The sequence below is a fragment of the Mya arenaria genome, chromosome 11 (assembly GCF_026914265.1).
Source record: "Mya arenaria isolate MELC-2E11 chromosome 11, ASM2691426v1".
In the NCBI taxonomy this organism is placed as follows: domain Eukaryota; kingdom Metazoa; phylum Mollusca; class Bivalvia; order Myida; family Myidae; genus Mya; species Mya arenaria.
In genome coordinates this window covers 39,342,297-39,356,158 of record NC_069132.1, presented here as the reverse complement: position 1 = coordinate 39,356,158, position 13,862 = coordinate 39,342,297, and the positions used below count along the sequence as shown (strand labels likewise).

General features: G+C 34.8%; 1 protein-coding gene across 2 annotated transcripts; it reads left to right on the top strand.

Annotated features, from left to right (window-relative positions):
- The first annotated feature begins 400 nt into the window (after positions 1-400).
- Positions 401-12,899, top strand: LOC128207270 (calmodulin-A). 2 transcript variants are annotated; one of them, XM_052910102.1, is made up of 7 exons: positions 401-532; positions 5,965-5,995; positions 8,002-8,145; positions 8,938-9,064; positions 9,615-9,730; positions 11,388-11,432; positions 12,787-12,899. In XM_052910102.1, the coding sequence occupies exons 1-6, from the start codon at positions 530-532 to the stop codon at positions 11,429-11,431; spliced, it is 465 nt and encodes a 154-aa protein (XP_052766062.1). In that variant the 5' UTR covers positions 401-529; the 3' UTR covers position 11,432; positions 12,787-12,899. The 2 variants fall into 2 exon arrangements, with proteins under 2 accessions (XP_052766062.1, XP_052766063.1); XM_052910103.1 differs by lacking the exon at positions 11,388-11,432.
- Positions 12,900-13,862: the final 963 nt, after the last annotated feature.

Here is a 13,862-nt window from a genome sequence, read left to right as displayed (position 1 = left end):
GTTTGCATGGGGATCTTGGGTTACTCCCTCAAGAACATTTTAATAACGTATTTTATTAGTTTTTCCTCCCATATTGATAAAAAACAATCTTAAGCGGGTTTAGAGGGGGCGCGCGCCGGGTGCGCCCCCCTCCCTCTAAACCGCTAGTGTGTATGGATTTTGTGTCACTTTAACTAAATGTTAAGGTAACAAATATTTTATGATTGGCATAATTGAAATAAAATAGAAAACATAGATGACAACAAGTTCAAGTGGAAATCCATGAACTTGGTGGGACCTTTTAATCCGATGCTATGACATATCACAATAATTCTCTGAGCAAATAATCAAGAGTGCCGTACTGTTTATGAAGCTTAACAAACATCGATTAAATCGAAAGTATTATTTTGAATAATGAATAGAAGTCCGCAGTGCGACAAAAATGCGGCGAATGGAAATCGAGGTTTATATATTATTCACCAAGAGCCGAATGTTAAGCGCACCAGCATAAATAAAATTCACGTGTGAACGATAGGACTGTTTAATCGCAATGGTAAGTGACAGAATATTTGTTGCTTAAACAACGTTCGTTGTCAATGTTATTTTCGTTTTATAACCTTGTACTACATCTTTGTTTAACTTATTTATTAATTCTGATATCAGAAAGCTTACCATAGAGCGGAGCTATTAACATGCAATAAGCATCGCGAGTATAAATTTCAATGAAGATTTATACGCACGCAACTTATTGCACGCTACTTATAGCACGCTATTTATTGCACGTTGCTTTTTGCAAGGACGAAAAATACAACACCAGCTACCCTTGTGAGTGAAATTTAACATAACTCGTTTCGTGTTCGTTCTGTATAATTTCTTTAGCTCGGGTAGATGGTTCAATTAGTTGTTTATATATCCACAAATAGAGCCTCTATTTGTAGCTCGAGGGATGACACGAAGAGGTTCTTTATTGAATAACTTTTAAAAGGTGATGATGTGCGACATTTTCAACATTAGGAAATACTCCCAAATGAATTGTCTTGAACAGTAGAAACATGCAGTTATATATGACCAGAATAAAACACTATTTTCACCATTTACGAAATAATCCTTGTTAGTGGTCAATATTTTATTTTGTCCAATAAGGAGGCAGTATTTTTAAAGTTTTTAATACACTTTTTTTTTAATTAAATCAGCAGTCAGCCGTTACTGATTAAAATCAGGTGAAGCATTAGATATAAAACAGTGGCTGGTCCATTAAGTTGGTAGTTTACCCAATAAAACATAGACCACTTACAAAACTGCGTCGAATCAATCCGTTTATTTTTGTAAGTACATACTAACAACGTTTAACCATTATATTTGTCTAAAACAGCCTACAGTTATATATAGTTATGAGCAGCATAGTACATTATTTTCATAACTTAGAAAATACTTCTTAATACGTGATTTTATACGACTCTACCCCCAACAGATCTATTGAAAAAGTGTCTTCTTACGGTTGTAAGCGGGTCGTGCACGAGAATTTCGAGTAATCCCACTAGCCGATGCATTGTATTTCAAAAGGCCTTGATAATAATCTAATGTTTATCTTTTAAAATAAAATATTTCTATTTATAAATCTGTATGTATTTATTTATTTATTTATGCATTTATTCGCTCACTAATATATGCAATATACTTATCATCGTATACGTCAGATACAGTTACTCGTTTATTCTTCAAAAGTGTCCTCTTACAGACGTAAGAAACCGTTTCGCTTGAAAACTCGTACTGTATCTGTTACAAAAACAGACTTACGTCAAGGTCATTTCATTCACATCGTCAGTAGTTTGACATTTGTCGCAGTCTGATTAAAATAAGCATCTTAATGGCGTACTATTTCAGACATACAATAGTTTCATTTCTTTAAAAGGCGATATTAAAACATCATTCTGTGGAGGTTGTTTACAATGGAATAAGTACTAAAGTAGCTGAATATAAACAGTCTATACGCTGATGTCGTAGTAACGATGACAACTTGATTCTTATTGGGGTTAAACTTTATTAATTTTACAACGGTTGTAAAGAAAGTTATATTAAGCTATTCGTAGTCACGGTTGCGCATCAGTGTGGTCTGGTGTTGTTGGGGGGGGGGGGGGACTGGAGTTCCCGGAGAAAATCCACCTTACCAAACTCACATGCGCCCAGGCCGGGAATCGAACCTGTGACACCTTGGTGAGCAAGTGTGCTAACCACTGCGCTACCCGGACAACCGAGGCTGGTATTCAATAAAGGTCTTAAAGAATCTTAGAATGATGTAGCTTATCGGATTACTTGTTATTTATATTTGACTAGGTATATGAGATAAACATATGTTGAATATTGAATACCAGCCAAAGTATTGTTTATTATTATTAAGTCGTTAGAGGGGGCGCTTTTGAGACCCCCCCCCTTCCCCCACCCCAATCCCCAAGAACGAAAAAGAGCATATGCTCAAAACGGGTTTTTGTATTAAATACTTCCAATACAGTGTTGCTTTCTGGTGTAATAACTTCATATAAGTTCCACCATTTCAACACGAAAAGCTCCTTAGAGCTTAGGTGTGTGCGGGAGATGTGAGGGGGGGGGGGGGTCAAGTGCCAGATGCACCCCTTCCCTTGGATCAACTTAATTAACCCGGTGTATATATTACATAGTGGTTTCAAATCAAGTAATTGAGTCTTAAAATTGAAAACAAAATGAGGGATGGCGTGGACTGTTAAAGAATTGTGTATGCATACAACACACTTATTCATCTAACAATCTGGCATCGCTTCATAAAATATTAAAGCTATATTCATCGAGGTTTGTCATATGTCGAATGTATTAGTGTTCAGGGTCAGAACAACTCACAGTTGTTTGTATCGGCAAAGTATATTAATATTTAATGCTTTATGATATTCAATCGATGAAAGCTACAAATGAATATTTATTTCTGTCATGAATCTCACTTGAGACTGCGTTCATCGATATGGAGACAATGATAGGTCGGAACACTCTTGTTTATTATCCAAAGAAAGCTTTCCGGAGATTGCCGAGTAGTAACGATTGAGATAAGTATATGGCTGAAGTATTATACTTATGTGTTTCTAGGTGTCTTTTATACAGAATCTGATAGTGATCAATTGGAACATTCTCGGTTATTATCCAAAGAAGCTTGCCGGAGATTGCCGAGTAGTTACGATTGAGATACTTATATGGCCGACTCATTAGATGCGTTTCTAAGTGTCGTTTATAAAGAGTCTGATAATGATTAATTGGAACACCCTCGGTTATTATCCATAGAAAGCTTGCCGGAGATTGCCGAGTAGTTACGGTTGAGAAATTTATATGACCGACGTATTAAGTATAGGTGTTTCTAGGTGTCTTTTATAAAGATTCTGATAATGATCAATTGGAACTCCCTCGGTTATTACCCAAAGAAGGTTGCCGGAGATTGCCGAGTAGTTACGATTGAAACAATGCTATGGCTGACGTAGTATGTGTTATCGACTTAAAGTGATTCATCAGTTTGACAAAACCGTTCACAGTCGTGGATATCGAGAAGTTAAAGCGAAAGTTTTTTCCGATAACAAATTTGAAAATCGTTTAGATAATACCTTAAAGGGACTGTACACCAGATTGCCCACCACAAATAGTTTTTTTCTGTAACGAATCTCAGGACAATTATCTAATAGAATGTGTTACGCTTTGATATCATAATTGTAAAAAAAGTACCAAAATGTAAAAAAAAAAATGTGTCGGAGACCGGGGTTGGACCCGTGTCGCAAAATTGCAGTCCACCGTTGTATCCACTGAGTTACAACGGCCAACTCCAATTTGGTGACATAATTAAGCTATACACCTACCTCGGTAATATCACGTGCTAACACTGACTAGCCAATCACGCATAAGGAATGAATTATTCCCGGTAGACATACACAGTAATCTTTTTTAATGGAAAAATACGAAATAACTGCTAAACTTAAATAAATTGTAAACTATGTGGTACTTCAGTTAGTAAGTTTCAATGCATTGTACACATCAATGCCAAGTTTATATCAGTTTTCGACAATTTTCTCTTTTTTTTCGTTATTTTATCATACGGGGTACAGCCCCTTTAAAGCTGCACTCTCACTGATTGACAGTTTTGACTTTTATATTATTATTTTTTGTCTCAGAAACAGCTGATTTGGCTTCAATGCCTTCATTTCAGTCATATAAGAGTACTCAAGATATAAGATATAAGAACAGATCTCAATTCTTTAGAAAAATGCCGAAAACGCATTTTTCTAAGGAGGTTAGTACAGGTTTTAGGCATATAACATCAATATTTGAACGTTAGAATGAAAAACTACGATGTGATGTGATGACACTATTTTATTCAAAACAACATAAGCTAAATTAGAGATGAACATCTATGAAATACCACCACGTAAAGGTTAATATCTTTTCATCAGAAAAGGAAGGCAAACGTTACTTAATAATTATAATAATTGTGCATGTAATAATGACAAGAACAACCTTATGCCCCTTGATATACCACTATTAAGCTCAGCCCAAAACAAAGATTTGAAAAAAAATGTTCAGTTTTCGCTATATTACCGAACTTCATTGAAATCTAGAACAATTTACTCCATCATGGAAACAGTGTGTGTATACCACGTGATAAATTGTGTCATAAATGCTACGTCAGAAGGCAATATTTTGCTTCGAAAGAATACTTTAAACAAAGATAACTTCAATATTTTTTTACCATTTTAAAAGAAACACAGCGCAGTCTACGCCGCTTACGGAGCCCCGCCTTCGGTCTTTTACCAGAGTTTGATTGAGAGTTTAGTTTCTTAAAACACTTCGTAAAACCTTTTCACAATACGGCCGTCTGACGGAGCACTGTCAAAACATTATTTCGGAAACAGGTTTGTCGAAGTGTAGATTCTATGCAACTGACGAACTCATTTATATTAATTTTTAATCATGTATTTTCGTGTTTTTTTACGAAAAGATTAAAAAAAAAATACTGTAATTTTGTTACTTGTTTTTATTATAAAAGTCACTCAAAGTGGCTCTGCGAGCACCCCTTAATACATTTTTCTCCCGTACCCCCCCCCCCCCCCCCCCCCCCCCCCCCCCCCCCCCCCCAGGTCGTATACCTCAAAATAGCCCAGGAACGTCCCTGTACACTATATATTTGTCTTGCATTGATTTCTTATATATATTAAACTAAATAAATACGTGTAAAACTATACGTGTTAGCAAGCAATTAGACCAAACGAACATTTATTTACTCTACCCTGCTACGCTGAAGATATTTAAAGTAATTAAAGTGACTCGCTCACGGTTTGTAAAATTAATTACGAAATTAAGTGTGGCAAGCATATGAGTTTAACACACAAATACCAAAAGCTGGAGCCCTTCAGCAATTGTTAATATTTGCTCAAATATCGTCTTTTAAGACCACAATTTTATAAGCATTAATACGGCTGTGGTATTGCGTGATTGGTTGAAAGAAATGTGCACGTAATGTTATCAATGTATCATTAACAGGTCAACATATCAACCCCTTTTGTTAAAGTCCAGGTGGCCGTGTGGACCAGCCGGCTGTTTTCATCTTTTTTCTTGACTAAACCGGCGTGGGGTCGAACCCTACTAAAATAAAAATACTTTTATATGCTTTAACTGTAAAAAATGCAATTTCGATATCATAGAGTAAAATAATGATAAAATAACTGTTTTCAGATGCATTACCGGGAAAACTAATTTTTGGTCCAAAAACATGAGCGAGTCAATTTAAAACTACGTGCTAGCAAGTAATTATGTCAAACTAACATTCTCTCAACCCTGTTATGCAGAAGATATTTTAAGCAATTTAATTATAATACCAGAGAAACAATTTTTGCTTATTATATTTAGCCGCATGAAAAAAAGTTTTCAGATCATGATATTTTCAGATAATTCTCACAAAATACAAATGTGTTGTTTTTGCAGGCTGACCAGCTGAATGAAGAACAAATTGCCGGTAGGTAAAACAATACAATTACCAAAGCTTTTTTATTACACCATAACATGATATGTTCCACTGAATATCCTATCAGCTTTATTTTTCAGTATTTTGTACATCATTACTCCAATTTAGTTAACGACTTATTATTCTTTGACAGTGCTGTATCTGTTTTTGTTTTTAATCTATTTTATGGTTACGATGTATGGGGATTTGAAAGATTCGATTCATTGAAGGACACCATTACCAATTCTTACAATTTTAATTTTGGTTTGTTAGAATAGATCCTGCCCCATTTATGGCCCAGGTGATCTAGAAGATGATTATCAATTAGTTTAAACTTCATTTAATTTTACAACGATTGTGAAACAAGCTAATTCAACTTATACTAATCATTCTCGTTGGCACGATGTTGCGCGAGAGTGTAGTCTTGTGTTGTGGGGGAAACCGGAGTACCCGGAGAAAACCCAATTGTCCGGCTTGGTGACCACTAACCAAACTCACATGCGCCCAGGCCGTTAATCGAACCCGGGACGCCTTGGTGAGAAGCGAGCGCGCAAACCACTGCGATAACCGGACAATCTCAATTGTATTTGTCTATTAAATCTACGAAACTATTCTAAACAAATATTTTAAGAAAACTTACTGATTAAGACCAAGTGTTATAAAATTCATAGAACTGCGAACAATGAACACTAATGTACTTGTACGGATATGTCAATAAATACTTGTTAAAAAATTATTATACGTTCGAATACTGTTGATAATGTATTGTAATAATAAACGTTAACGATCATGTTTTCTATGTACTAAATACAAGTCCAACCGCACAGTTTTGGTGTTAACGCTTTACTTACATGAAAGGATTAAGTGGGTTTTTTTGGTATAATAAGGAAACTCTATAATCTTTGTTTTCATTATCACTCATGTTCTTGAATCTTTGTAAATGAATGGGATTACCATTGCCATGATACAACAGACGGTTGACCCCAAAGGCCAAAAAAAAAGTTCTTTGTTTTCACTAACATAAAAAAATAGAGTAGGTAGGTAGACATAACATTTTTTCTATATATTTGTTTTGAGAACCGAGAGTCTTTACAAACCGACATATATCAGGGTATATCACATTAGTCTACAGTAGACAATTAAAAATATAAAATTGTCAAATTTAACATGTTCACTCAAAAATTCCCACTTTTTGAGAAATTACAAAACAAAATCCACACTACCACAAAAAGTGCAGCGTCGGGAGAAAAAAATAGGGTCGGTCCGGATTGTAGAAAAAAACATGTTTACATCTAACATCGCCAAGAATCAGTTCGTATAACACAACAACCAAACAAACAAGTGATCACCCTTTCACAATAACATTTTTCGCAAATGTAAAATTTTGAACGCTTTTCACAATTTGGTCAAGCGGAATGCGCATTTTTTGGGAATCAGACATAAACCCACATTGTGATGTCTTAGAAGAAGAATTTCATTCCTTGCTTGAATGCAGCTTGTATACAAATATTAGATCTAGATATATTCCTAGATATTGTCATACTAATCCAAATATGGATATTATCATACTAATCCAAATATGTTCAAAACCATAGAATTGCTGAATACAGATCATACTGATTCGTTAAAGAATCTTTCTATTTTTGTGTATAAAGCGTTTGCTCAGAGAAAGAATTCCATTACTTTACATGATACATGATTATTATATGTTTTAGTATCAGCTGTTAAATAGTTGTAATAAGGATTTGTTTGTAATTATTCTTTTGATCAATATTTGCTTCTATTTTTGTTACTGTAAAATATCACAACTAGTTAAAAAACATATATAAACCGCCAAGCAAGTGTTAAATAATGGAAATGATCACGGACTATCATAGTCTACTTCATTGATGTATATATGTTTTATGTTATGTGTGGAAATAAACTTGTGTTCTGTTCTTTAAATGAAACCCAACTTTTGGTATAAATATGACCATAATCTCATACATAACCACAATGTCATACATCATTCACTTCAGAGTTCAAGGAGGCGTTCAGTTTGTTTGACAAGGACGGAGATGGAACCATTACCACCAAGGAACTGGGAACCGTTATGAGGTCCCTGGGACAGAACCCGACCGAGGCCGAGTTACAGGACATGATCAACGAAGTGGACGCTGACGGTAAGTCATGGGCTCTTATAGTGAGTCGCGTGATATTAACTGTATTAAACGTAGTCCATGTAGTAATGTCACCCAACCGGGATCAAACTACAGGACATGATTAACGAGGTGGAAAAAAACACATTATTATGCGACTATAATGTGTGGTTCATTACGATAGACGAGAAGAATAAGTTGAGAAAAAATGTAGTGCTCAAAGTCCATCTTCTAAGCAAGGGTGAGTTGAAAAAGTTTAAAGAATATTACCAAGGTCTACTGCGTGTTTCATGGTTCATTGCTTTAGGTAAGTTGAATATGTTGGTAGAGGAAGAGGCTAACAACGTCTCCTGCGTGGTAAGGTAAGGTTAGGTAAGTCAAATACAATGGTAATCAAGATTAACCACGATACAATGGGACACTTGACTTCATGAAGTTCTTGTCGATTATTGCACTTAAGTATGTTTGTTAAATATGTCTTGTTAAGTCGTTTTCTACAACCAGGTTTACTATATATATTAATAAGTTAATTAAGCTTTATTTCATATGTGGTGGTTTCGTAGTCTAGTGGTTACACACTTGACTGCCATTGAGGGGTCGCAGGTTCGATTCTCCGCCGCACCACTAAAAATACTAATAGTCTTCCGGGTCGGTCGTTAAATGAGGGTCCCCTGTGGCAGTGCTTTACACTGGTGCACGTTAAAGAACCAGGGTCGCTCTTGACAGGGTTACATTATGTCTGTACACTATGCTCCAAAAACCTGAAATGACTAACAATGTTGTCGGAGCACTCGCCAAATGATTTATTTTTTACAGGCAATGGCACGATCGACTTCCCTGAGTTCCTGACGATGATGGCGCGTAAGATGAAGGATACGGATAGTGAGGAGGAGATCAAGGAGGCCTTCCGGGTCTTTGATAAAGACGGCAATGGGTTTATCAGGTATCTAACTTGAGGCTTCTTACCCTACATTAGCTCGTGTTCAATTTTGAAATGTAGTTGTTTCTAGGTTTTCTCCGTAAATTTGAGTCGTCTGGAATTTACTAATGTATTTTATTCTTGGTAATACACTTTATTACAGTATGCTTAAGTCTGGTATTGTAATTGTTTTTGGATATGTTTGGGGTTTTCCCATACTTAGAGTCGTGTTGAGTCTAGTAACGGGCTGATGGTGACATTTTATGAGGGGGGTTTCTTAGATGACTGTTCCACCGTTGAAAACGTATTCATGCTCCTTCTTATTGGATAAGGGACTTTATACATGTGTTTAAGACGTACAACGAACACGATCGTAACACATCGACACCGTTGGTATATATAAACGCCGTTCGCTGACAGTACCGGACAGATACGCAAATGCAGAAGCTAGTTCAACATGTTTATTTAAGTCAATAAGATTTAAAGGGCGGCGAAGAAAGGGAGCGGCCGTTGATGAAAATTTAGCAATATTGTTTTTTATATTCGCCTTATCTTTTATCTTTGCCCCTTACAGTGCAGCGGAGTTACGTCACGTGATGACGAACCTCGGGGAGAAACTGACGGACGAGGAGGTGGACGAGATGATCCGGGAAGCGGACATAGACGGGGACGGTCAAGTGAATTATGAGGGTACGTTTTAACTTCCAAGTATCGTTTAACCTTAGAAATAGCAGTAAGAACTTAAAATAGACGTCTGTTCATGTGTACATTTGTAGACAGTCGAACACCATTGGCTCGAACTTCCAGGGATTGGCGAAAATACCCCGAGCCTTGGAAAATTCGAGCCAAGCGGGTATGCTAACCTTCATGAGAAAGAAATCGGTCCTTTACATCGATATCGAGCCAAAAAGGAAATCGAGCCAAGCGAGTTCGAGCAAACGGGGTTCTTCTGTATTTATTACTATCATTAATTGGTTATCTGCATTTTGTTCCATCAAAATAGGAATATGATGTTGGCGTCTCGATAATAATATTGATGAACGTGTTACAATTGTCAAATACATTAAAGCTGCACTCTCACAGATTGAAGGTTTTGACAACTTTTTTTATTTTTTGTCTTTGAACGAGCCAATTTTTGCGAAAATCCAAGGAAACAAGTGATAAAAGACTGCTGACAAAAAATATGATCGCAGATTTTTATATTTGAGTTCAAAAATTAATGTTTTATGCATTTGTTTTAAACCGTTAGCAATAAAATATTGTTTTTCGAACGGAAATATGCAAATCTGCGATCTGATCTTTTGTCAGCAATCTTTTATCATTGGTTTGCAGATATTTACGCAAAAAATTGCTCTTTCCAAGACAAAAAGTAAAATAATTGTCAAAACCTTCAATCTGTGAGAGTGCAGCTTTAAATTAAACATTTCGGCGATACGGACGTTGATGTCATTTCCTTTTCTTGACGTATTGATAATAAGTGACAAACGAGTTGAGTAGGCCTACTGTGACAGTAAACCAAAATAATACATTGAACTATTTTACAATTTCATTAAAAGTACTAGTCATTCACTTTCGCTCTGTTTAGAATGTGTTTTTAAATGGATTCAAAATATCCAAACTTTGTTGAAAATAATTAGTTTTACCACATTTTTATTAACAAATCACCAAACAATAACTGGCAGGTATTCTCAATTAACGGAATTTTGGACATCTTAGCCTGAAGTCAGTTATTTTTCCAAATATTTAACGTTTTAATTTCTCAATATTTTAAAACGTTTACAATAGAACGTTTTGTTTCACTGTTGTTGATAATTTGCCCTGTTAAAAGCATTTTGTTTACCTTTCATTTTTTCTTTGTTTCGATATCTGAACCTAAAAATCGTGAACGAATTAAGTCCCATAAATGACATTCTTTAGCATACGGCATATAGATATTGTTTTGCAGTTCATAAAAATATGCATTATAACAACATTAAAGATGCATTCTTACTCCCAAATAAGATTTTCCACAATTAATAATATTGTTTAAATGTCGAAAACAATGGTTCTACCCAGTTTAATTTGAAAGAAAGGTGTCGAAAACACAGTATTTCTACCTTATGAGACTATAGTAGACCACAGTAAATCTTTAACAATTCACCCATCATTTAATATTTTGGCGCTTTCTCCTATTAAATACACGATTACAATCTATTATCAGTAATTAATATGTTCCATAAATGCACTATTTAGTAAGTAGTTATAGGTTTATCAGCCAAAATTGAGGTTTGTTATACACGTGTATTATATCGAATTTGAATAAGAGTGTCACTTGAAACTAACATGGTTATATTGTATGATTAAATAGAATTCTTAGCGCTGATGGATGACAAGAAAAAAAAAGAATATTAAGGTTCAGTTTAAACCCTTCAGTGTTGTCTGGCCCTGATTTCTCGAAACTTCTTAAGCTTAACAGACTAAAGTAATTCATTTTGTTTATCAATATTTCTTACTATCACCTGATTTTGATGAAAAATAGATATTTTTACTTGATTACCAGACAGTAGACAGTAAAAAAAAAACACTTCCAAAATGGTAAATATGTCACAAGTTACAGAGCATGAGAGGAACAAAATAGTTAGTTTGGTTTAATCGTGTAATAACAGACTTAAGGAGTTTTGAGAAATCGGCCCCAGTTTTTTATTGTTCTATCTTTTACGATGTAGATGTTCCCTGAAGTGATACTGACGCATGGCCTATTTTTTGATAAATGCATGCTAGTAACCTTTAAGTAATATTTTAGTTATAGTAAGATTACATGAAGTAACATATTATTGATTACGAATGGGCGGAGTGAGCGTATTGAGCGAGCCCTTCTTAATCATTAAGATGTTACTTCAGGTCATCTTAGTGACTTAGAATTCAACGTCTTTGGTTGACACATTGTTAATGACACAGGGAATGTGTATTGGATGAGTGGCAGTTGGCGGAACTTTAAACACTCGCGAAAGTTCATTTAGTGATCTACATTATATTATGTAGAATACCACTAACTGGGCAAGCCTCTGTTTATATATATCGCTTCATCTGGTTAAAGTCAATAACGGCTGACTGCTGATTTACCAAAATGAATGTTAAGGAAAACTTGAGAAATATTGCCATCATATTGGACAAAATAATATGTTGACCACTAAAATAGATGTGTTGAGATTGAATTTTGTCGCCTGACCCGGCCACTGTTAAAAATCTTCTTATTCACCTGATTAAAATCATATAATGACTGACTGCTGATTTACCTGAGTAAATGTAAGGCTGATTTCAACTAATATTGGATGTTGGACAAAATATAATTTCGAACGCTAATACTATTGAGAGAAAATCTTTTATTTTTAAAAACTGTTGTTGTTTTTTACTTAATAAGCACCAGTTTTAAGTATGTGTAAATGGAAAAGATTGTTTCCATACGTTTTTTTTTAATTTTAAATATATATTTAATTTTTGATGTTTTTAATTATGAGCATGTTTTAATATCGTTAGTTATTAGCATTTTTATATGCATGCACATTTAAATTGTGACTTGATTTATTTGTTTGGGATATTTCATTTTTTTCATTTAGTTCAAAGCTAATTATAATTATTTATAACAACCTTTTCCACAATGGTGATAACTCATTGTTTCTCAAACAATATGGTTGTAAAAGCTATTAAATGTTTTACTTCAATTCTGGATATTCATGATTGTAATGATTTGTTTTCCCTTTTTTCAGAATTTGTCAAGATGATGGCGAACCACTGAGACTCGGTTTCATTTTATTGTACATTTTTTATTTGTCCGTTTTTCTATGCAATAAAATAAATGCTCATATTTCATTGTAAAACGTGTAGTGGTTTGTTGTTTGTTTTTGATGGGCATACAGGCATTCGCCCAGTCCACCCTAAAATATTTCGAGAAAAGCTGAAAAGAACCTCCTAATTTTGAGAACGCGATTTTCACAAGCTTTTTACGGGACTCTCATAAGTAAGCAGTACGCAGAAACTTAAAATGTTGCTTTATCCAGGACACTGTCTCATATATATATTTTCAATTATATTAATATTTGTGAAGTAAACAAAACATGCGACATACTACATTCGACATTCGACATTCGACATTTGAAAGATGGCGGGCAAAACATTGCACACTCACAAGGGAGTGATGTTATGACAAGACATTGGACGTTCTAAAATTGAATGTCGTGCTGGCACGGCATTTGACATGTACAATGTTCATTTTCGATTGGTCAATGTGCATTTTCCAGCATGAAAATTATTTGTGAATGTCCATTGTCGTGTCAGCACGGCATTTAACTTTTGAACGTCAAATGTTGTGCCAGCACGACATTCATCTTTGAAAATTTAATAACGAGTTAAGAAGGCAATAATGCAAGTTGATGTACAAAGTAAGAAGGTAAGATGTGCAAGTCATAATGTTATATATACAAGACATAACGCAAGATGAACAAGTTATAATGCAAGATATACTAGTCATAATGAAATATGTACACGTCATAATGCAAGATGTAAAAGTCATAATGTGAGATGTAAAAGTCATCATGAAATATGTACACGTCATAATGCAAGATGTAAAAGTCATAATGCAAGATGTACACGTCATAATGCAAGATGTAAAAGTCATAATGCAAGATGTACAAGTCAGAATGCAAGATGTACAAGTCAGAATGCAAGATGTAAAAGTCAGAATGAAATATGTACACGTCATAATGCAAGATGCACACGTCATAATGCAAGATGTACAAGTCATAATGCAAGATGTAAAAGTCATAATGCAAGATGTACAAGTCAT